We start from the raw sequence: 24,488 nt of genomic DNA on the forward strand, positions 1-24,488 counted from the left end.
AATAATCCCTTTTATTGAAATTCCCACCATTTAAGCTCCATGTCAAGGGTAGATAAAGAAACAAACACAAAAACATGCCCTTCCCATCCCTAAAGGAATGTCTCCTTCAGAGGTCATCTTTTACAATAGACTTCCAGGTTCACTTAAATGATTTCTTACTGCCTCAGTGAATTAGGTTTTATTTCACCTTATTTATTTAAGTGGTGTCTTTTTTTTTTTTTTTTTTCGGTACGCGGGCCTCTCGCTGCTGTGCCCTCTCCCGTTGCGGAGCACAGGCTCGGGACGCGCAAGCCCAGCGGCCAAGCCCTCAACAATATTTTGAAGCAAGTTCTATTATTGTTTTTCAAGGAGGACATTGAGGCACAGAGAGATGTAGTTAAAAGTATTAACCTTGAGGATGCAGATCATGAGTTTTTTGATTTGCTAGTGGTGGGGATGGTCAGTGAGAGGCAGGAAGGAAGCTCGCAGCTCTTCTTTACTGGAGACACGCTGATATTGGCAGCCTGACTATTCCTTCCACTTACGTGTAGCTCTGGTTGTTCATCTCTCCAGCAGAATTCTGCAGTCCTAAAAATGGTATTGTCTTACAGGCAGTAGACAGCAGCCTGTCTTCCTTCCAATTTGAAAATCCATATCTCTGTCCTCCCATCCTACTGGTCCAATAACATAATGCCTGGAAACCCAGCAAATGCACAGAAAGATCTGGCAAACAGTGAGTTTAAAAGATCACATTTATTCATTTATTAAAAAGAGTATCAGTCAGCTAAAGCTGCATCATCTCCCCAGTGACTTATAGATTTTTCTGTCGAGTTCACAGTCACTCTAAATTAAAAAGAGAGAGAGAGAGAGAGAGAGAGAGAGAGAGAGAGGAAGAAAAAAATGACAAATAGAAATGATTTTTCTTCAGCTTGTTTTCCACTCTTTAGGGTTTTGTCCTCTGTTGCTCTAAACCAGTTTTATTCTTGGTAATTAATTTGAACAATGTCAAAGGAACATCTGGAAAATGTTGAGGAATATTACCAAGTGTAAATGCAAGATAGGTTTTGTGTCTCAGGTAGCTGGTTTCACAACCCTCGCACTGGTTTACTTCTGCGCTGGCTCTTAAACTCATTGTTACAGGTTTTCCGATGATCTGTTGCAGGTCTTACCATAATGGAGCAATCACTTCAAGCAAAGTTTCTTTCAGGGAGAAGATCTTAATGCGTATTTCTCACAGATGAAATATTTCCAAGTGCTGCAGTTAGCGGAAGAAAGGCCGTTGTTTCTGAGGTATCCACAGACCTGGTTAGTTGATTGGGGTCCCCGTATTGGTGACCTGAAGACGCAAGTCAGTGTATCTGAGGTTAGGTGTTGGGCTTATGGGAATGTCCTCTGGGCAATAAAATGAGAGATGTACAGCTTTTCCTTTTGTTTTAATCTGTCACCCTCGCGGTAGTTTTGCCCTTCTTCAATAACAGAACTATTTTCTCTCAATAAAGTATGTAAATATTACTTCAACAAGCAGCATTTAAAAAAAAAAAAAAAGCTTGAATACAAAAGGATAGGCTCTAATTTGGAATCTCTTTTCTGATTCTTAATTCTCAAAATACGAAGGCACTGCTGACCAGCCTCCCTAGTTCTTTCTGAGAGCTCACTATGGAAATTGCCTAATAATTACTATAGTCTCTTGCCCTTAGCACTCTAGCCTTTAAATGATACAAAGGAAATGTACGTGATAATCACACAGTATTGTTCATTCAGACTCAAATTTTGATGTGAATGTGCTACAGTGTAATGGCAGTGGGGCTGAGACAGAGAAAATTTAGAAGTCATGTAGCCATTCTTAAATTATCTTGGCTTTGATTCCAATCAGAAGCCTGTGAAATTATCATGCTGGTTATGTCTTCTGGAGGAAATGTAAGGTATAAGATAAAATGAACTTTTGATTTCCCCCGTGTCTAATTCTTCTTGGAAAGTTACCCTCAGAGACTTACAGATCAGGGGATGGAGAGGAGCCGTCTTGCCAAAGCCAAGGTTGGCTGGACCCATCCTGAGACAGTCCCACCCAGTAATCATAGTTTCTTTTGATCTTGCTCAGGCTGCCAGTGATAAAGTCCTATAAGAAACAAGACTTGAACAGTGAACTGAGGATGGGGTGGGGGGTACTACAAGAAAAACCCCAATAAGTTACTATGAAATATAAAGTGTGGTATTTTGTTTCCACAGAAGTAATTAGAATTTGAGAGCTGGAAATAGAGAGAGAGAGAGAGGATTTTTAAAAGAAAGGATACCTTTTTCCCTATTGCTAAATGATCAATGTGGTGTTAAGGACTATGGAAAAATTAAGCATCTGGTATCAAAATAGTTTTAACAGATTCAGGATTTGGCATATAGTATATGACTTTCCCAGGATATTTCAATGCGAGAAATAGTTTAGAAGATTCCAGAAGCAACTTAACTGTAGGCATATTTAGTGAGAAGAAATATTTCTAACTTTTGTCACTAAATTTGCACAGAAAAAATAGTGTGAACCCATAATTGTAATAAGTTAGTCCAAGTTGCCTTGGCTTATTACATAGCCTTAACTATTACTCTTACAAAAATGAATTTTGACTAGTTACTGAATATAGTAGGCATACATTTTTAATAAATTCAGAAATGTGTTACTATGCCTTCTACTTCGCACATAATTTATGGGTAGAATGATTTCAGGGAAACGTCTTACTGTTGGCTCGTTAAGATGTTAGTAAACTAGATTTAAGGTCAATTAAACTTTTCATTTAGCAAATGCTTATTTTCATAAATCTCTCCATTTCATGACCTCACCTCACTTTTTACACTTTCTTGATAATTACAAAATTGTTATAGCTTATTATACTTCCCTACAGCATTGAAAATAAGACATTTAAGACATACATACACTTATAACGTATGCATATCTGGGAGTGGGTTACCATGTTACAAAACGGTATTTCTCTTACGCTTTCCCCTTTTTGATTAACAAAGGACATAGGACTAACATATTCTCCTTGATTTTTGAATAACCATCTCGTTTTTTGTTTCTCCAGTTAAAAGGAAACTAAGCCATGCTAATTCTTACTTTGTGTGTTAAACCTTTTTTTCAACAAATCTACCATTGTTATAGAGTATCAAGGAATTCTGTCTTATGAGAACAAGTCTTTTCTTTTAATGGGTCATATGGTATTTTCAGAATGATGTGAGACCATAAAACAGTGTTTACCATTTCTTCTTTGCTGTCTATTTGTAGAAGCTTAGATCCCTCCTTCCAACAATCCTCTCTACTCTTGCGCCAAATTGTCCAGCTTTCAAAGACATGGTAACAACTTTCTCCATTGTGAATCCAGTTGTCTGGACAAGGGCTGCAGTTACAGGCTTCAAATATAAACATTTTATTAAAGTTATTGTAAAAATATTAGTAGCATATCTTCTCAAAAGAACCCTTGTGTCACTCCCAGTAAAGCTGGACTCTTTAACCCAATGGTTCATATGGTGCAGTACTTACCAACTTCAGCTGCTTTGAGGCTGAATACAGTAAGATTTATATAATTATTTCCAAGTGCAGTAGGTCTCTAAGAATTAGTTTAAGATAAAATTAATTTGAGAATATCTATTCCCAAATTGTTCCTCCTCTATAATAATGGATCTGATTATTTTATTTTTAGAAATCTTTCCTCCTTTTAACTTTACATCATTTATAATCTTCATCTGTTTGCTTGTTTCATGTCTTTTAATCTTATTGACCCAATTTAATTGGGAATGTACCAAGCATAATAATAAGTACATTCCCAATTAATTAGGTGAGTAGCATAATAAGCCTTAAGTTGATGCTTACATTCTGAGAGTTAAACATGAAAATTTTTCGCACAGAATGGAGAGAACAAACAATGCACCTTGAGGAATGATTTTAAAATTTGTGCGTGAGGAAAAGTGAACAAAAACACAACTGACCAATATGTTTATTTTAGGACTTTGATATAACTAAGAAGTAAGCCACAGTGTTTAACCAGTTTTACAGAACCTGTGTTAAGAAAGAATGTATTCACAAAAGAAGGATGCTCAAATGTATAAAAGGGGAACCAAAAAGCAGGAATTTGACCAAGTGTTTCTGGCACAGTTTTATAGAGGGAAAGACACTGAAACTGCCAGAACACTAGTTATTAGAGAAAAGCCTTCTACTTAAGGTCAAAAATGGTTCATTATCAGTTTCCATGGCACAGATGTCAAGTTATTTAAGGCTCTTCAATATCCTTTGTTTGAAATACACTCTAATCAGTATCCTGAATATTGTTAAAGTCATAGCATAAGTAGTGTTGAAGTGGCAGTTGAAAGGTTGAGAACATGCTGGATTTGTAAGTCTCCAAAGTGGATATCGTCACTGATTTAAGGTTGATGGCTCAGAGGCGGGCCTAACTCATGCTTTCAGTAGTCTGTTATATTTCAAAACATTGATTTTTTTAAACATTTACTTGACTAAATTTCAATTAGAAGGAGCTATGGTAGGTTTTTGACCTCTCTTATTGACAATTACTAAGATGATATCCACTACAGGGAAGTTAATTCTCTAAATTTTACGTATTAGTATTATTAAACACTAGTTAAGTAACCATAGAGTACTTGACACACTATTAACAAGTAGAAATATAGACAGGTTTAAAATGCCTGTAAGGGATGAAAAAGATAAAACCAAAGTCACTTAATAGAATTTTTAAAAATGAGCTGAACCCTGCATTGTTATAATTTTTGTAAGTACCCTGATTTTCAAAATGAATTTTCTGCTTCAGGAGTATCTAAATTTGAGTCTAAAGCAAGATCTAAACTAAATAAATTGAGGCATTTGGAGCTCTAATTAAAGATACACATAAATTTGAATGATTGGATAAAACATAATATGTTTCTTTTTGTTGTTGTTTAATCTTACCTACTAATCTCACACATTCCATTTTGACATTTGACTGTATATTTTCCTTATCTGTATTTCTTGGAACCTCAGTATTTTCCACATACTATTGATATATATATATATGTATATATGTGAGATTGAACTGAAGTGTAGATCAAAAATATGTCTCTCCTATTATGAAATCCTGACTATAATTTTACAAAGAATAAAATGTATGTCACTGGCTTTTTGTTGTTGTTGTTGTTCTTTTGAGGAATTGGTGTATACATGTGTGTCCACACAGTGGAAACTGATTTTGTATCAATTACCTGAACTGAAAGACTTCTGTATCAACCTTTGGCAATATTTCATCTGCAGGCCATGGTTTCTCTTCCATTGTGTGAAATTGAGCAGTACTCTGTCCTGTTGGGTGAGTTTTTCTTGCTGCTTCATTGCAGTAGTGGACACCTGGAACACTTCAAACAATAACAACCATTCCTGATAAAATACTGACATATAACAAAGTAAACTGTCAACACAGACTAAAGAGAACTACACATTACTGATTACATTTGTGATTAAAACCTACAAAGACTGCACAGCAAAAAGGCTCTTTACCATTCCTGTTTCCTTATTCACCCAATTCCAGTCTCCCAAAGTAGTCAGGTTTGCCAATTTCTTTTTTATTCTTCCAGAGATATTTTGAACTTTGCATGCAAATGAATATAAAATCTCTTCCTTCCCCTTTACACAAATGGTAACAATCTTTTTACATGGCTTTTCACTTTTTATTTTAACACCTAAAATATATTTTGGACATAATACTGTGTTAGTACATAAAGAGCTTTTTCATTCTTTTGTTATATAGCATTCTACTGTATGGATATGTCATGATTTATTTTAATAATTCTCTATTTTAGACTATTTGCAATCTTTTGATATTACTGAAGTGTTGTAATAAAGAACCTTAGTTACACATAATTTCACACATGTGTAAGTATATTTGTAAGATACGTTGATGGGTCAAAGTTTCGTGCATTTAAATTGTGTTAGATATTTCCAAATTACCTTCCATGTGTGCTGATGCAAATTGTATAGGGAAAACTCAGTTTTTCCTTCTATAAGCCTTTCTCCTGTGAATCACCTTGACATTTCTGACACTTCTGGTCACCAAATGTATGGTTTCTCCACCACCACCACCCTCGCCCTTCTCCACAACACCAGCTCAGTGTCCTATAATTTAATTCAATCTGACACTATCTTCTTGGAGAAAGTAACAATCCCACAGGTCAAGGGCTCAGTCCCAAAGATTGCTCCCCGCTTCAGATGCCAATGCAAGTAGTAGGTCCCCAGGTTTCCACAACTTCTGTTTGATTTGGCTACAAATTGGAGGTTCCCATGACTCCCTCCTGGGTTCAATTAATTTGCTAAGGCAGCTCACTAATAGGGAAATGAGTTACCAGTTTTTTAAAGGGTATGATAAAGGGTACAGATGAACCACCAGGTCAAGAGATACATTGGGAGAGGTCTGGGAGGGTCCCGAGCTCAAGAGCTTCTGTCCCTATGGAGTTGGAGTTGGGTGTGTCACCCTCCCAGTGTGGATGTGTTTACAAACCTGGAAGTTCTCCGACTCCACACTATTGGGATTGGGATTTTATGGAGGCTTCCTCATGTAGGCATGATCAATTGTTTTTGTTTTTCTTTTTTATAAATTTATTTTATTTATTTATTTTTGGCTGCATTAGGTCTCCGTTGCTGCGCGTGGGCTTCCTCTAGTTTCGGCAAGCAGGGGCTTCTCTTCATTGGGGTGCGCATGCTTCTCATTGCGGTGGCTTCTCTTGTTGCGGAGCACGGGCTCTAGGCACGCAGGCTTCAGTAGTTGTGGCGTATGGGCTTCAGTAGTTGTGGCTCGCGGGCTGTAGAGAACAGGCTCAGTAGTTGTGGCACACGGGCTTAGTTGCTCCGCGACATGTGGGATCTTCCCATACCAGGGCTCGAACCCTTGTGCCCTGCATTGACAGGCAGATTCTTAACCACTGCGCCACCAGGGAAGTCCCATGCATGATCAATGGTTAATGCCATTTCCAGCTCCTCTCTCCTCTCTGGAGGATGGGGGGTGGAGCTGATAATTCCAAGCTTCTAATCATGGTGTGGTCTTGCTGGTGACCAGCCCCCATACAGGAGTCCATCCACAGTCACCTCATCAGAACAAAAGATGTTCCAAGTGTTCTTATCACTTAGGAATTTACAAGCGTTTCAGGAGCCCTGTGTCAGGGACCTGGTCAAAGACAATTATTAGAACGAGAGATGTTCCCAGTGCTCTTGTCACAGCAGAGTAGAGGGGAGAGACACGAACGTATATATTCTATTATCGCATACAAATGTTCTCTCAATTTCGTTTGAATTTGCATGTATCTTTTTATGTTTGATGTTGAAACTCTTTTCACACATGTATAAATAAAGGTCAGTTGTATTTTCTTTTCAATGAAGTGTATAATTATATCCTTGGTAATTTTTTCCATTGGGTTTCTAGTGTTATATATGTGGTCCTTATTGTGCCGTGAGAATTAATTCGGGCTGGCCTGGAATCAGCCTGAGCAGTGTTTTTAAAATTCCTACATGACACTGATCTCTGGACGAGGCATGAAACATACAAATTAATAGCGTAGCTTTGTTATCATGGGTATGAGGATTTGGGGGGCCAGATTATACTATCTTGTCAGCATTGTTCATTGATGACATACCATTGATGATTTGTCCCTGGTTACAAAGAGACCCTGAGAAGGCTCTGCTGTTGAGGCTAGTTATCTCTCAGCAATATGTCAGGTGGTCAGCAAGACATCAATTCCCAAGCAAGACTTCATTTTGGGCTCCCAAGTACCAAGGTGTCTTGTGTACACATCGGTGGTTCCTGATCCAAGAGAGAAATTGTGTCGTGAAAGGACACTTACGTGGAGAGGAAGAGGTGCCTGTTGGAACCTGGTCTTTCCAGACGCTTTTGTAATACACATCCTTTCTCTCTTTTTTTTTTTTTTTTGCGGTACCCGGGCCTCTCACTGTTGTGGCCTCTCCCGTTGCGGAATACAGGCTCCGGACGCGCAGGCTCAGCGGCCATGGCTCACGGGTCCAGCCGCTCCGCGGCATGTGGAATCTTCCCGGACCGGGGCACGAACCCGTGTCCCCTGCATCGGCAGGCGGACTCCCAACCACTGCGCCACCAGGGAAGCCCAGAGGTATCATTTTTTAATTAAGTGGTCCCTTACTGATAGGCAATTGCATTTTTTTCAATCTTTTTTTTTTTTCCTTCCTATTGCTACACGTGCAGGTTTATCAATAGGAAAACTTTCCAGAAGTGGGATTTCTAGATCAAAATTAATTCATTCAGTTTAAGATAACCCAGAGTTTGTTAAGAACATGATTGTCATGGTTGATCTTAACAGATTTCATAAACTAGACAGAGAAGAAAACAAAATTATGTGCCCATCAGAGAGCAAGATTTTTGAGGACATAAAAATGTACAGTATGATTTTATCAACATCCTTAGTATGTACTATGTGCTTTTTGGCTATATAATAACTGATGATTGGAGACTATAGATTTATTTTTATGTACAAAACGAATTCTACATTCCATTCACTTGACAGTATTGTTTCAAGATGTTGCACCTTCAGTTATTTTGCTTTAAAGTGAAACTGTTGTCTGTACTTCAAGTTTCTTTCATCTTTTTACCCCAGTGTTATTTTATAAATAGTTAATATTTATAAAATAACACTGAAATTTGTTATGCAGAATTGATACCTGAACCATATCTTTTGATATTTGCAATGTCAGTTAAATATGTATTCTTGCAGTTAGAATGGAACTTGGCAATATTTCATTAAGAGTCCCCAGTTTTTACAGAAAAAACTGGATTATTATATGTTAATTGACTTATATGGTAGTTCTCTTCCAACTCTGCAAATCTGCTTCCAGTATATATGTTTGATAAACAGATATTTAATTGTGAATTTCTTTTAAAAATGGACTAGTATTATATATATAAATATATATAGTATATTATATATACTATATATATTTATATTTATGTGTATTTTAATAAAGTACAGAGGGAGGATAAGGTGAGATAAGGGAAGTTCTGACATTTATGCTGGGCTGTGAAATTTTATTTGAGGAGATAGACAAGGTAACAGTTACTTCTTGAGAGCCTAGAAATTGCTAAAACATTCCTCTCTGAACCGCCACGAAAATAAGATCATAGCTAACATGAACAAGGTCAAGTTTCCTGTACTTTGTGGAAGCGAACCTTGTACTCTTCATTTCAGAACTCCTAATTCTCCTTTGCCGGCTAATTCCTCCTAGACAGAAAAATGATTTGCCAAGGTATACAAGAAATAAGAATTATCCAGACAATAACCTTCATCTCTGTCTTGCTAAGAATATTTCTCAGTGCTAGCATGAGTGATAATAAAGGGTCTTAGTCCTGTTTCTGGAACCTGCAGTTCTGTAATTGTTACACTTTATAAAAAATTCATTTGCTAGATATAGAAACATGTCTCCAGTTTGGACTAAAAAGAATCAAGAAATGTGGTTAAATATTGGCTCAAACAAGTTCTCACATTTACCTTAAACATACTAACTGGTACCTCATCAAATATAAAGTGAAAAACTCATATTAAAATAATCGTATAAGTCAAATTTAGAACAAATGTATATTAGAAAAGGAAGAGCCTATACTGAAAACTTACAAATTGCAAGCTTTGGCATACTAACACGATTCATAAATTGAATCACGATATAAGCAATTATTTGCATCCTTTTCCCCAACAGACCTATGGTATTAGATTTGAGTTAAACAACATGCAATTGAACATTAAAAGTTATGATTAGCATCCGAGTGCTTAGAGAGTTATATCAAATAAATGTCCCATAACTTAAATAAGGAAGCCATTATCTTGTATCATTTATGTCATTTAGATGTTTCTAATTGATTTGTCTATCCATTTATGAATTATGAAGTTCCAGTTCCACGACATACATACATATAATTGTATATAACACTACATGAAGTATGTAACCTATCTATAGATTATTTTGAAGATATCCTTTTGTACTTACACTTGACACCCAAGAAAATGGAGGTTGCTAATGAGCCTATGCAGAGGATACATAAAACCACCATCACAAGACACCATGTTCCTAAACAAGGAATAGAGACAATTAAATTGAATTAGAGAAAGTAGAGGAAAGAGGTGGGTCCGGATAGGACTACCCAGAGTAAACTAAGGAGTTAACATTAGACATTCCTTCTAGAGAATCACGCAGGCCTTGTAACTGTGTGTAACAGGAAAAGGTAAACTCAAACTCTTTGAAATGCAAGTTATAACTTGGAATACACTGGATTTGGAATAGTATACTTCTCTTATCCTTATATAACACCACAAACTTAGTAACTAGGTAGATGTATTCTCTTCCAACAATCTTTTAGAGATGATGGCAAGCCAGGCAGCAGGCTTTAGTTTCTGAGAGCAAAGAGGCTGTCTCCAATCTCATCTCCTGTCAGTGTCACTTGAGCATGATTGGTTCAAAGGTATTTCCCTTTGAATGTACGATTTTGGATGAGGACAATTTTTTAAGGTAATTTTGCAACTATTCAGGAAAGAAAAATGAATGTGTGATTTGTTATATTCTTAATGCCAGTTACAGAAAAATGTATAAAATTTATCTTCGGATAATGTTGTAGACTGAATAAGAGCTTTGCCCGAAATGCCTATGTCCTAATCTCTGGAACCAGTAAGTGTTACCTTACGTGGAAAAGGAGATTTTAAAGGTATAATTAAGTTAGTGATCTTGGGATGGGGAGATTATCCTGTTTTACCTGGGCACTTATAAGTGAGATTTAGATTAGAGGGACAGACTGCCATATGACGGAGGAGGCAGAGAGACATTTGAAAATGTGCTGCTGTCTTTTGAAGATGGAAAAGGAGCCACAAGCTAAGGAAAGCAAGAAATGCAGCTCTAGAAACTAGAGAAGACAGGGCATGGGTTGCCCCCTAGAGCCTCTCTAGGGAAGGTAGCCCCATGTTACCTTGGTTTCAGCCCAGCGGAACCCGTTTTGGACTTCTGATCTCTAGAACTATAAGAAAATAAATTTGTGTTGTATTAAGCCCCTAAGTCTGTGGTAATATATTACCTAAACAATAGGAGACTAATACAAATATTAAACTGTAAAGACAGAACCGATCCAGGCTGATGAGTGTTTGCCAGTTTTTTCAACCTACGTTTTCTCTTTTACTTCTTAGTATTTATCAGATAATGTGCAGGGTTTTTTTACGTGGGAACTAAAATTACACAAAATATATGATTTCTTTCACTTATTTTCCAAATCCAGGAATTCTTTGTCTTTCCAGCGAGAGAGAGAGAGAGAGAGAGAGAGAGAGGGAGAAAACCAATGTAATACATATTTGTCAAGTCCATTTCTCTTTTCCTTTTTCATTTTTACTTCTCCATTTCATTTCATTTTTAATATTATACATATTATAATACTATGGCATATTATGCAATATTATGCATCATATTATGCACATTATAATACTCTTAAGTGGGTTATCTCAGATTAGAAAAATCACCTTGGGCTCCTCATAGAACAGGAAAAAAGACAACCCATAAACCACAAGGTCTTGGTCTAAATAGAACTGGTTACCTGAATTGTTGGTGGAAGACAGATGTTTCTGGTAAGGGTTTGGTGTTGGATTATCCCACTGAAGAGAGGTGTATGTTTCTTCCTCCTGCATGTCTGAGGTGCTTTGACAGGTAAGGGGGTCCACATGAGAAGCTGAGGCAAATAACTCCTTTTGTAGTCAGGAGCAGATTAATGGAAGAACTGAAATTAGCTACATTTTCACACCAGTGGGGAAATATGTTTGAGTTTAAGGAATAGAATAGAGGCATCTTCATCCAGAAAGTAGAAGTTTAAGCCAAAGCATAACTTGGTAAATAAGGAAGTGAGAAAGAAACGGAACTCAAAATGGCCAATAATAGAATAGGTGATTGCTCTGGTTTCTACAATGTAGCCGATGTTGAAGGTGATAGCACTGGCTTACTGTTAAAATGAAAAGGCCAGAAGTGCAGAGAATGAGCTTACATTTGGTTTAGGATGTGAAGTGTGGAATGACCTTGATGGCAAAGATACGAGGATAGCTCACATTGGGCCAACCAGCGTGGAAGGAGTTGTAGATCACTGTACGTCCTTAAACAAGAAAACTGGGAAGGGATTTCATCCCTCAAATAAATTTACACACTGTATTATTTGGGGTGATGCAGTTGCTGTGACAAGTAAACCTCAAAATATCAGTCATTTAACGCAAAGTTTATTTCTCGCTCACGTAACAATTTAGCTCCAGTAATACGGGTTAGTGGGTAGTTTTCCTCCAAACGCAACCCCACTCCTTCTATTTTGTGGGTGGTTGGAATGTCATACTTCTAGCCAATGGAAAGAAAAGGAGAAGACGGCATATCCACATCTGCTTCTTAAAAACCGTAACCTTGAGTTATCATGTATGACATTCACATCTACTAATAGTGCCCTGTTTGGATCTACAGTTTGGTCCTGATAAGCCTAAGTTTTGCCTGGCTAGCAAACTTTCTACAATAATTTCACTCTAGAAGGGAAGCATGAATTATTTAGTGGATAGAGGGCTGTTTCTGCCACATCCTGTGACTACAGCATTGGTATTGAGAAATTTGATACTTTAATCATCATTCATATATTGGCCATTTGTCCTTACGGCCAAAAGTAGTGTCTCAGTAATTTACAGTCTGCAAATCCCAACAATCTGCAAAATTCTTTTTGGTCGCAGTGTCTCACTGGATCAACCATTGATCTCTGTAACAGAAGAAAACAAACGGCGCACTCAAGGGGGCATCTGAGGGCATTTAACAAAGATGGTTTTGTAAAGATTGGGAAAGGATTAAGGAAACCAGAAAGGGGTTGTGAAATATGCACTGGGGAACGATGATCACACCCAGGCCTGAAGGGTTAAGGGGAGGGTAATTATTGGAACTTTGTGACCTATCTGAAAGGGCCATGGCCTAAGACACAGAACCTGAAGCCTTTGCCAAACCAGGGTGTTGTAGGCGACAGCCAGCGGCATAAACACCCGGACCGTTCTCCCCTTTCACCCCCCCTGATCACTGCTAGTACCTCCCAATAGAGGAGTTAACTGGAAGCCAGAGGCCAAGTTTGCCTAGATATTGCTGTACTTTGGAGTTCTGCCTCCCAGGACATAGGATGGGGCCAAGAGGATCTCAAGAGGCAAATGGAGAACATCCAGCAAATTCTCCAAATATGTCATAGGATTTTTATGTGACCTGAGATTCTGGCAGAGAAAATAATGTGACTTAACTCCCTATAGCCTTTACATTGAAATGATTTCTATCTTGAGGTAGAGAAGAGGAAGAAACAATAAGCACAACAAATATGCATTAAGAGCAGAGTGTCAGGAAGAATGCAGGAACCGGAATTCAGTGGTTGCCATTAATTTCCAGGGGCTCTCAAATTTTATCAGCACTAAATATAATGCTCAGAAATATCTAGGTTCCCCAATATAGTAATGCTCTCTGATAAATTTCTTTGGGGGAGACAGTGGGCTCTCCCAGCCAAAGATTAGTATGTTACTTGTATGACGTTTAATGTTTTTAATCATACTATCTTATTTATTGTTCATTATATTCCAAGCACTGTTTCAAAGGCCTTTTACATGAATTATTTTGAATCTCAGAATAGCTCTGTGACACAGTTACTATTATTAATATGTTGTAACAAAATTGCAAATTGAGGCATGGAGAAGTCAATCTATTTTCCCAAGTTCACTTACCTGTGCTACTAAAGTCTATGCTATTCTGATTTTATGTATAAGATGCTTTTGATATGAGTATCAGAAAAAAAGAATCTTTGTAGGTACAGTTTGATTGGTTTACATTTTTTTAATTGCACTTTTGCCATCCACTACAATATTATTCTTTAAAATTCAGTCATGAATAGCGATATAAAATATATGCTTTTCCATTGGGGGAGATAAAACACTAAATTTCAGAGCTATGGCTGATTTTTGGACAGTTTTCTGAATTATTAGTTCCAATTTGGTTTCTCTAAATAAACAAGTAAAAACAGGAAAATAATGGCATTATACCCCAAAAGCCAAGATCTCAACACATTTGAAGTGGAAGCAGAATCTATAGTATTTCTATTATTTTTCCTCAGTGCCCCCTCTTGCTGCCCCTCCCCTGGCATATCTGCTTGTTTATTGATAGTCTAAAACAAAATAGATTCAAGTGTCTTTGGGTGTCAGTGCACAAAGCTATAAAAGTTATACATATTCATTATTAATTATATGCTTGGTACTCTGCTCAATGACTTACATAATTATATTAAATAATCCTCACAATTACTTCATGAGTAAGGTAATAATATTAAACTCATTTCATAGATGAAGAAACTGAGTTTTAAAGAGACTCACCAATTTACCAAAAGCCAGATAGGGAGTAAGTTCCAAAGTAACATTTCTTGAAATGTATTAAAGGATACTTGTATCAGAATCAAGTCAGGGTGCTTATTAAAAACATAGAACTCTGCCTCCTCAGCCTTCCCACTGAGTACCATAGGTATTTGTGTTTGAACATCCGCATGTTGTTTTTTTCCCGCTACGCGGGCCTCTCACTGTTGTGGCCTCTCCCGTTGCGGAGCACAGGCTCCGGACGCGCAGGCTCAGCGGCCATGGCTCACGGGCCCAGCCGCTCCGCGGCATGTGGGATCCTCCCGGATCGGGGCACGACCCCGTGTCCCCTGCACCGGCAGGCGGACTCTCAACCACTGCGCCACCAGGGAAGCCCCTGAACATCTGCATGTTTTAACAAGCACCTCAGTTGAGATGTTTGAGACTCATGTTCATAAATTTTATTGCCATGAATTTAAGGAGAAAGAGTACCTTCAGGGAAGCTGTGAAAAGAAATGAAAATTTTGCCTATTATCCTGTTAAAGGGTGACTCTCCACGTATCTATAAATACTGCATGAGTTACTCAGCAAAAGCCAAACATAGAGCTGTCAGGAAAAGAACTATATAAAGCATTTTTGCTTGCTGTTCCACTAGCCTGTGCAACTTGTTAAAAAGCATTTACTCATTTTCAAACCCCGTCAGTTTTCTTGCAAACTTTATTTTCCTTCTCTTGGACAGAAAATTACTGCTCTTGAGGCTGACCATAGCGGGGCTTGGAATAGAAATTATATGTGTATAGTGTTTTACTGATTGCTGTGCTTTCTAATGAACTATCTCACACAAAGAGAAGCCAATATTTTTCTGTTTCCTGTGAGCCAGAAGCTGTGCTTGCTGGCATAGAATAGAAAATAAGAAAGTCATGGGGTTTGCTTTCATGGAGTTTCTGATATAATTAATACTTTGAAGTTTTTATTTTAGGTTGTGGAACTGTGAGGTATATAAGACAGGTGTTATCCTATTTTAAATATTAGAAAATGGAAGTTAAGAGGCAACATGATTGAGCCATGGTTGTACTTGAGTGATCATGCCATCTAAATTATTCTACTGACTCCAAGTTTAGTATACTTTCCACTACCTTATGCTGTCTTTCAAACTTAGATATTTTGCATAGTCTCAGACTTAGATGTTTTGCACAGCTTAAGTCATTTAAGTGCTAACCTTTCTTGTTTCAATGTAAAATGTATGTTTATGTCTGAAGATCCAGTGAATCATAGCATGCTGAGATAACTAGGAACGGAAGACAAGAAGAATGGAAATTAATTAATGGAACCATTGGGAAACAATCAGCTCATAGACTGTTTTTGGATGTATAAAGAAGGCACTAAGTTATTCTTCAGTATAAAGGGTTATATAAAGAAGGAACTAAGTGGTGTTGGTAGGAAAGATAATGTAAAGATGACCCTAAGGGGAATAAAGGGAAAAATAAGAAATTCTATGGCTAGTGATTCCTTCATCCAGATCTCTTATTGTACCATCAAGCACTTGTCTGTGACATGCTGTGCATGTCTTTGCATTAAAGTAGTTGGTCCACCTTTGCCATGCCTGCCTTCCTTTCACACATTAAATAATGTTTGTTCTCACAGAAGGTAGGGTGAATTTTCCCATTATGAAAATAAGCACAATTCATATTTTCTGTTGCAGTTCCAGAAAGCTTGAACCTGTGAATGGAAAAGGTAGAATGAGTTCCTTTGAAAGCTGAATAAACAATCAACAATCAAACTCCGTGTATAGTATTTTGTCGCATAAAGTGGAGATAAGAAGTACGAGACAAAAAATTAAAAAGCAACATTCAGATCATTGAGAAACTTCCAATCTGCTTGGGAGTATAAAGTATGTACATTTGAATAGCTCAGTAGCAATTTAATATGGCATAAGATTAAGGCAGAAGTGAACAGTAGGTACAATAGGAGCCCAGAGGAAAAGATGGATGGGTATCTGAAATAATGAGAAAGGCTTTACCTTTTCCTCTTTTCATGGAAGATCATACTTTAGTTCTGCCTTGAAGGAAGGGTAGGATTTAGATAAACAGAGAGGAGCCCTGTAGGGCAAGTAGCTGCACAGGTTGGAAATGAGCTCAAGGAAAAATAAGTTGATTAAAAATTTTTGAAATGAGGATTTATGTTATAGGGCAGCTGGATACAAGACTGTATTGTAATTGCTTGTTATATTTCCTGCTACAGTGCTATGACAAGAGGACAAAGAATGTATATTTATTCATTCATTTGCAAATATCTATGGGATATCTACTACCAGCCAAAGTTGTTTTATGTGCTGATGATAGAGTGGTAAACAAAGACAAGGTCCTTTCTACTGGGGAACTTACATTATAATGAGAGAAAGTTGGTAAGAAGCCAACAAATAAATAGAGAATTTCAGAGAGTGGTAAGAGTCATGATGAAACAGAGAGTGTGATATGATAGACTCAAGTGCATGTGGTGGAGGGAGGCTAGGTTAGTTTGGGTAATTAAAGCAGGTCTCATTGAGGAAGTGATGATTAAACAGACTGGAGTGACAAGGGGGAGTCCTTCATAGAGTTCTGGAGGCAGAGCTTTCTAGAAGGGAAGAGCAAGTGCAAAAAGCCCTAAGACCTCAAATCATGTTTGATTCATTGAAAGAACCGAGGGATCACCAGCGTGCCTGCACTATTGTGAATGAGGCAACAAATGATAAGAATAAAACCCAGGTCTATGAAGAAGCTTGCTTGTACTCATAATATTCTTGACTCCTACCCATAGTAAATTCTTAATAAATATCTGTTGAATAAATTAATTAAAACTTTAAGTAATGATCAGATTGTATAAGTTTTTGGTTATAAGTTTAAATTATAACTGGAGAGACATTGCACAAGATTAACAAAAGGTGATTAGAGATTGGAAAACCATATTAAGTAACCCAATGTAATTGGTCCCTTTGCCTGGATTGTCTGTACAAGGCTACAGACAAACGGCACGAACTCAAACTGGGGCCGATTCTGGTCTGGTTCTTTCTAGCTGAGGTCTGAGGCTCCCTTTTGACATGAACATTAGAATCACCTTGTGACTGATAATGTGCCTGATTCTTGGATACCCCTAAGGTAAAAGACGAGGTAAAATGATACTGAAAAGTCAAAAGAAGCCTCAAAGTAATAACTTTCAACCATAAAATACTGAAGATGATAATTTTGTTCTGAAAATATGTGAAGAGAATCAGATCAAGCTAACAAAACAAAACAAAACAAAACTACATACATAAAATGTTCCAGTGGTGAAGTTAAGCATAGAAATGAATGGGAAAAAAGGTATCAGGAATAGAGGTGGATTGCGACTTAGATAAAAAGCAGAGGGATGGGAGAGTAGGAAAGTAGAATCTTATTACAAGTGCTCTCTTGTTAGGATTATGGTGTAAGTGACTCAGCCAATGCTTATGTAACACACAGTAAAACACAGAGCCACCTCCCAACTTTTAAGTAAGCTGTACTCAAGAGGGTCGAAGCCCTCAGGACTCAAAATTCCTAGCTGCGCCTTGTATTCTGAGCATCCAATAACTTACAAATTTTTGGAGGGAACTGAGCCGTCTTCCCACATCCAGACGTCACTGGATTTCTGGCGGGACAATCCAACCCAACGAATTAATCCAGTCCTGCTACTGATGTATTGCTATTGCAAACACAAGTAAATATAATGGTCAGAGTGTTTCTACAGTTCTTGTAACGGCATAAAGGCAAAGCTTCATGATAAGACGCTGGACATAAAAAGTGGATTATATGTCTATATTAATACTAATTAATTATATTTGATATTTAGAATTGTTCCAAATTCACTTGTTTTTGCATAAAAATACTTGCAGGATACAGGGAAAACTGTAAGCAAGATAGACAATATTCTAATATCCCTGTGTGTTTATCTTCCATCAATTGAAGGTTAGAATCCCAAATAAAGTATCAAATATGGCTCTTAAATGAAATAAGTGGTAAACAACTAAAGAAGGAAAATGAAAAGAAATACATTGTTGATGAAACTTTATATTCCCCAGGAATTAAGCTCTACTCGCTTTGGTTTCATTGCTTAGCTTGCCTGCAAAATCTTGCATACAGGAATATTCATTTATTTTAGTTGACAGGGTAAAAGAGAGTTATACAATGTCTTTCTCAAAGGGATTTACAAATGATGTGCATCTACTTTTTTCTACTTTGAAATGATCACTATTTACTATACTATATATTATACTTGTTTATTTTGTTCTTTGCCTATTGCTCCAACTGGAATAAAGTTCCATGAATTTAGGAATTTTTGTAGGCTTTATTAACGCATAGGTTCAGGTCCTGGAATAGTTCCAGCACATATTTGTTGAATTAATGGATGAATAAATCAGTCACTCAATCTATCTATGGGTAACAGAATTAAAAAGAGGTCAAATGTTCACGTACTCGCATACCTCCCAGAAAAAACAAGTGAGAGCACATTCTTGGCAAATAAAAAATGACTTGAGCATCTTGGCAGACATGTGAGACACAAAATGGCATTCCATAAGAGATACTTTGTGAGAGTCACCTATTTCTTAAAGCTTGATCTACCTGTCACCTTTCTGTTAATTTATGGGTTTTTTTTAAAGTACATCCATATTGTATATTTCACTGTAGGACCTGACAGATACAGTCTACCTGAAATTTAACTATTTTTTATTTCTCAAAAATTAAATTATTTCCTCTTTTAGTTGTTCATCTCCAACCTGATATCAGCCTAGAGTAATAAGATTCAAGACTTGTTTAGTCTCCAATTAATCTTTGTTATAGAATTGAGATTTCAAAGCAGGTACTCTCTTATTTTGCCTGATTTGAAAGAAGTTAATTTATCTGAATATCTTCTCTATGAGTCTGAGCCACAAAAAAAGTATATGGTACAGCAAGTTAGAATAACAGGACACCCAAATGAGCATGAACATCACTGGGCTGATTTCCTTATGTCTGTTCCACTACTGGTTACTTCAGCTCTCAGTAAGGTACAAGTCAGTTTTGCTGATTACCTATAGCAGTTCTGTAGAAAACGGCTTGCCTGAATATTTGAATTCTATTGAATTTCTGTCTGCATAGAGCCCGAATCCTGATCTTCTATTCCAATTTATATTTGCATTTATTTTAATATGCAAAAATGTGAATAGTTACTATATTAGAAATTGTAGGATAAGTACAATAAATAATTTGCCTTTTTAAAAATATATGTTTTGACAAACTGTTATTGGGTAGAAGGGAGACTCCAAGGCTTGGTTCCTGGCTTGCTCCCAGGATTTATGAAAAAGCAAAGCTACATTCAATAATATAGAGAGAGTGCAGTAGTGGATGTGAATGTACATTGCTTGAAAAGAAAGCTTTTGTTAGAAGCTGTCAAAAGGGGAAATATAGGAAAGGAGACATGTTTAATAAAAAATTTTCAACTGAAATCCTGTGTGTTGTGCAAATAAGATTGTGCCCCAAACTACATCTGGGAGGGCCTATGGAAAGATAGAGTTTGCCTCATGGTTCGTTCAAAGTGTCAACAATTTAGCAAAAACTGAGAAGGCATGTAATGTTGGGATAACACTGATATTTATATTTTCTAATCATATTGAGTTTCTTTATACTTTCAGATCCTGTTTTGAATTAATAGACAGAGTTAAGGAAGCCAAGAAATTATCTTAACTCTTGTTGCAGATATAATACCAGAACTCAAAATTTCATTAGTTCTATTTCAGCAGTTTCTACACTCAAATGTAATTTTTACTGAGCTTGATAAGGTTCTGAGATTAGCACAAACTGCAAGACATAAAAATGTAAAAAAAAAAAAAAAGGCAAGTGTTTCATTTGAGATTTCTCTCCTTATGACTCCAAAATATTTGACATAGAAATATTCTTACCAGCGTGTCCTCCCTGGTGATCTTCAGAAGAGTAGCATTTACATCAGCACAATACTTCTTACTGTCTTTCCATGTCAAGTTGTGCCTGAAGAATCCATAGCAACTGTCTCCATAATATCTCCAGTGTATGTCACACGGGCTGCATTTATGGCCTTAAGGAGAATCCAAGCATAGGATCCCTTTCATTCTGAAAGGATGGGCTTACTTTTTCCTCATATTCAATGTTTCCTGAAGATCTCAAGATTCCTGACAGATAGCATCACAAAAATACTCCAGAGTTAGGGGAGATGAAGAGACTAGCAAATCATACTTACTTTCCTTTTGTCCTGATTGTTGGAGTAAATCCTGGCAGAACTTCCTTGCTAATTGTTTCAGAGTTCCTGAGAGATGTTCATTCTCAGCTTGTAGGTAGTTTTGCTGCATGACAGCTAGATGTAAAGATTAGGTAATACTTTGTAATTAGGATAATAAGGAGTGATGCAAAAAAAAAAGTCCTCTCAATGAACTTTATGTTCAGCAGAGCTGTCAATCTACGAAGTGTTTACTAGATACATTATGAGTAAAATAGTGCTGAAAGGGGATCAGGGTAAAGGGGTTATAAAGAAAACATTATGCCAGGCAGAATGACAACCGAGAGTTCTCCAAAACAATAGGAGAACTATTTGAAGGAGATGACCACAAGTAAGAACATGCCATAATCAAATCGCATGCCCAAAGCAGCTGTTTTGACCTTTCCTTGAACGCAGATTTCTAAGCACATTTCACAGAGGTGAATGACCTCTGCTATTATGTTTTCTATGTAATGCCAGAATATCCATTCACTTAAAAAATACATATTGAGGGCTTCCCTGGTGCCGCAGTGGTTGAGAGTCCCCCTGCCGATGCAGGGGACACGGGTTCGTGCCCCAGTCGGGGAAGATCCCACATGCCGCGGAGCGGCTGGGCCCGTGAGCCATGGCCGCTGAGCCTGCGCGTCCAGAGCCTGTGCTCCTCAGCGGGAGGGGCCGCAGCGGTGAGAGGCCCATGTACCGCAAAATTTAAAAAAAAAAAAACATATTGAGGACTTCCCTGGTGGTCCACTGGTTAAGACTCTGTGCTCCCACTTCAGGGGCCACGGGTTCGATCCCTGGTTGGGGAACTAAGATCCTACATGCGGCAAAAAAAAAAAAAAGTATTGATTTGTTGTGCTCTAAGTACTGTGATATTCAGGTAAATCAAAGTAGTGGATGAAAAGTTCTAAAATATCTTATGAAAAAATAAACAAGTATCTGAACAAGCAACAATTATACAGATGATAATGTGATGTTGGAGGGCTTTTAGATGTATAGGAAGAAAAAATATTTATCAATTAGGTGGGATATGAATTGTCTCAGTGAAAGTAAATACATTCATCTTAAAAAATGGGAAAGAGGACATTTTAGGAAGCGGAGACAGAATCAGCAAAATCTCAGGCAGGGGCACATAGGATTTATTTGTGAAACAGAAAACTCCAGGTTGGCTGGATCTTAAGATGTACAGAATAGGGAGGAAAAAAAGAAAGTTTCAAAAGATAGTGTGGATCTATACTGAGGAAGATCTTAAAGACCAGCTTAAAATTCTTAAACAATAATTTTTAATTAATTTAAAAGACCTAAAAGGTAATTTAATCAAAAGGTAAAGTTCAGAGTTCTCCGTTATTGAGAGTATCCTGGCAGCTCTGTATAGGATAATTGCAGCAGCGACAAATAGATAGTGACAGTTAAGCTTCATGGCATACACCAGGACACTTACGTATTGCCTTCCTCAGATCAAGTCATTGGCAGTAAGTCAATACTTACACATAATCCACAGAGCCACCAGCCCAACAGCTATCCCCATGCACAAGATCAGCAGAATCAAAGCCATCACACGCCACAAAGAGGAGGAAGCAGGGTCACCTGTGGGCATACAATAAAGATGTTAGGTGGCAGGCAGTATGGCATAGTTTTGGGGGACAGCTTCACCCCCATCCCCTGCCCTCTCAGGATTGTCCAAGTGATATAAACAGCTTCTCTGGTCCATCTTGCCTTTGCTCCCTTGGTAATCACCAGCAGTAAACACAACCCACTCCATCCCCACTCCCACCGGACTTCTCTCTGAGGCAAAATGTAACTAGCAGCTAAGGTCTTTTGTGTTTGTGTTTGTCTTTGTTTTATTTTGTGCTCACTCCTCTAAATAATGGTGTTTATAAGCCACAACTGTGGAATCACACCCACTTGCTGACATCTTAGAAAGTGGAGTTTTCAAACATTTTCTCCTCTTATCCCTTAGATTTCTATTCCCTCCAGCATTTAAATCTATAAGCCTTAATGTAATGTGCCCTGCTTGTATCATTTGTTGTTTATATTCTAAATAACATATGTAGCCCATGTACATACCACTCAAATGATGTAAGGAAAGAAGGTGATTCAGCAAAATAAAACAAAACTATGTATGCTATCACTAGTAGAAAAAAGGAAACTAGGGTGGATCCATTTCAACAGTTAATTTCCAAATTGCTGCCTCTGGGCATTCTTACCTGAAGTGAGAGCTGGTTTTTGAGTTTTAATATTTAAGGTGGCATATCCATCTTCATCCTGCATGGCTTCCCTTGGAATGAAAGTGAACTCAGCATTCAATGACTTTGCAAAATGTAGTGTCCACCCTTATGATTTCAACGTCTACCCGTCTGTGGCCCTACTCTCTCTGGTAAGGTGGAGACGTATGAGTTGGGGCACATGAATTTTTGTTTTTTGTTTCTTTCCAGGAAGCCCTTTAATAGCTGCTCAGATATACATGGACCTTGAACACCAAAACACAAAAATAATAACTTGTGGTAAATGAGTAGATATGGCATTTGTTTCCTGTTTCCTTAACTTCCATTCTGACTATTCCATCGTGTATATCCTTTCAAAGAACAGAAGTTCATGCTTCATTGTAACTTGGCAGAGTCTAAATCATGTTGTTTAAATGAACTTATTTCTGATGAAAACTCATGGATAAAACATCAACAGATATAGAGTTTCTCTCATTGTGGTGTAAGAGTCTAATATAATTTGATCTAAGATGAGCTATATTAGATGTTTCATGGTCTTGTGTTAGAAGGTCTAATTATGACCTAGAATTCATCCAAATTCTTGCATGTTTTGCAAATCAAAGGTTTTTTTTAGAGTAATTCATCCATCCATTTATTTGATTGCATTAAAATGAAAAACTGAACAAGCTGACATTTTAAGTAATGAGTCAAAGATATTCAAATTATATTATACTCTTCAGCCCCTGCAAATCAAAGTTTTAAAAAAGTTGAGTTGAGAACTCCACATGAGGCAGGATTTATATGGCTTAGGTTTAGGCATCAAAGGAAAACAATCTAATAAAGTGAAATAATACAAAGTTAATGTCTTGATGTATTGCCTTTCAGTAATGTTTTCACTTTAAAGTAAATTTCCAGGAATGGCTTTTGGATCTTTGATAACTTTAACCATAAGCTGAGTGTCTTATAGCTGGATCTATGCTTCATAAAAATATATTTGCCTTTATTTGTATCCATCAAGTGTGACTTTGTGGTGTTAGAAATATGCTGGGTAAGTACAGAGACTGTCAGGGTCAAAGGAGGCCCTGATAACATTACTCTTAATTCTGCTTCCTCTCTCCACCTACCCCATAAATACAAGCTGAGTTACTCAGCAAAAACTAAGCAGAGAACTGCAGGAAAAAACGATAGATACAACAAAGTTTTCTTTTCTCTTTTCCGAAATCCTGAGGCTTTTCCAGCTATCTCTCAATCACCCTATAAGGCCTATCATTGACATTTTATTTCTACTTGCATATTTTATCGCTCCCTCTTTTCTTGGCATAGGAAAGTATAGCTGAAGAAGTCTTTATTCCAAATATCCTGATGAGTTTGAATTGGGAATAAAAACCTGTGTTTAGGGCCTCCCTGGTGGCGCAGTGGTTGGGAGTCCGCCTGCCGATGCGGGGGATACGGGTTCGTGCCCTGGTCCGGGAGGATCCCACATGCCGCGGAGCCATGGCCGCTGAGCTTGCGCGTCCGGCAAGGGGAAAGGCCGCGACAGTGAGAGGCCCACGTATTGCAAAAAAAAAAAAAAAAAAAAACTGTTTAATATTGTAGAGATTGAGTGTTACACAAGTTATCTCTTTTATTTTAAAGCAAATATCTCATTAATTTAAT

At 37.4% G+C, this 24,488-nt stretch overlaps 3 protein-coding genes across 3 annotated transcripts in view; 1 reads left to right on the plus strand and 2 right to left on the minus strand.

The window, feature by feature from the left end:
- LOC103068321 (C-type lectin domain family 1 member A) overlaps positions 1-1,153 on the plus strand; it is a 22,610-nt gene extending 21,457 nt beyond the window's left edge. Inside the window, 1 exon segment of the mRNA XM_007469499.1 lies at positions 1,120-1,153. Coding sequence (XP_007469561.1) covers positions 1,120-1,153 — 34 coding nt within the window.
- A 29-nt stretch (positions 1,154-1,182) lies between these two features.
- Positions 1,183-11,670, minus strand: LOC103068592 (C-type lectin domain containing 9A). The gene is made up of 6 exons (XM_007469500.1): positions 11,580-11,670; positions 9,995-10,075; positions 5,209-5,355; positions 3,221-3,372; positions 1,974-2,095; positions 1,183-1,315 (listed from the first exon to the last, which is right to left on the minus strand). The coding sequence occupies exons 1-6, from the start codon at positions 11,668-11,670 to the stop codon at positions 1,183-1,185; spliced, it is 726 nt and encodes a 241-aa protein (XP_007469562.1).
- Positions 11,671-15,944: 4,274 nt separating this feature from the next.
- CLEC1B (C-type lectin domain family 1 member B) lies at positions 15,945-22,899 on the minus strand. Its single transcript, XM_007469350.1, has 6 exons — positions 22,836-22,899; positions 22,117-22,215; positions 20,614-20,727; positions 20,300-20,451; positions 17,960-18,066; positions 15,945-16,089 (listed from the first exon to the last, which is right to left on the minus strand). The coding sequence occupies exons 1-6, from the start codon at positions 22,897-22,899 to the stop codon at positions 15,945-15,947; spliced, it is 681 nt and encodes a 226-aa protein (XP_007469412.1).
- Between the last annotated feature and the right edge of the window lie 1,589 nt (positions 22,900-24,488).

This window comes from Lipotes vexillifer, unplaced genomic scaffold, assembly GCF_000442215.2.
Source record: "Lipotes vexillifer unplaced genomic scaffold, Lipotes_vexillifer_v1.1 scaffold395, whole genome shotgun sequence".
Lineage (NCBI taxonomy): Eukaryota > Metazoa > Chordata > Mammalia > Artiodactyla > Lipotidae > Lipotes > Lipotes vexillifer.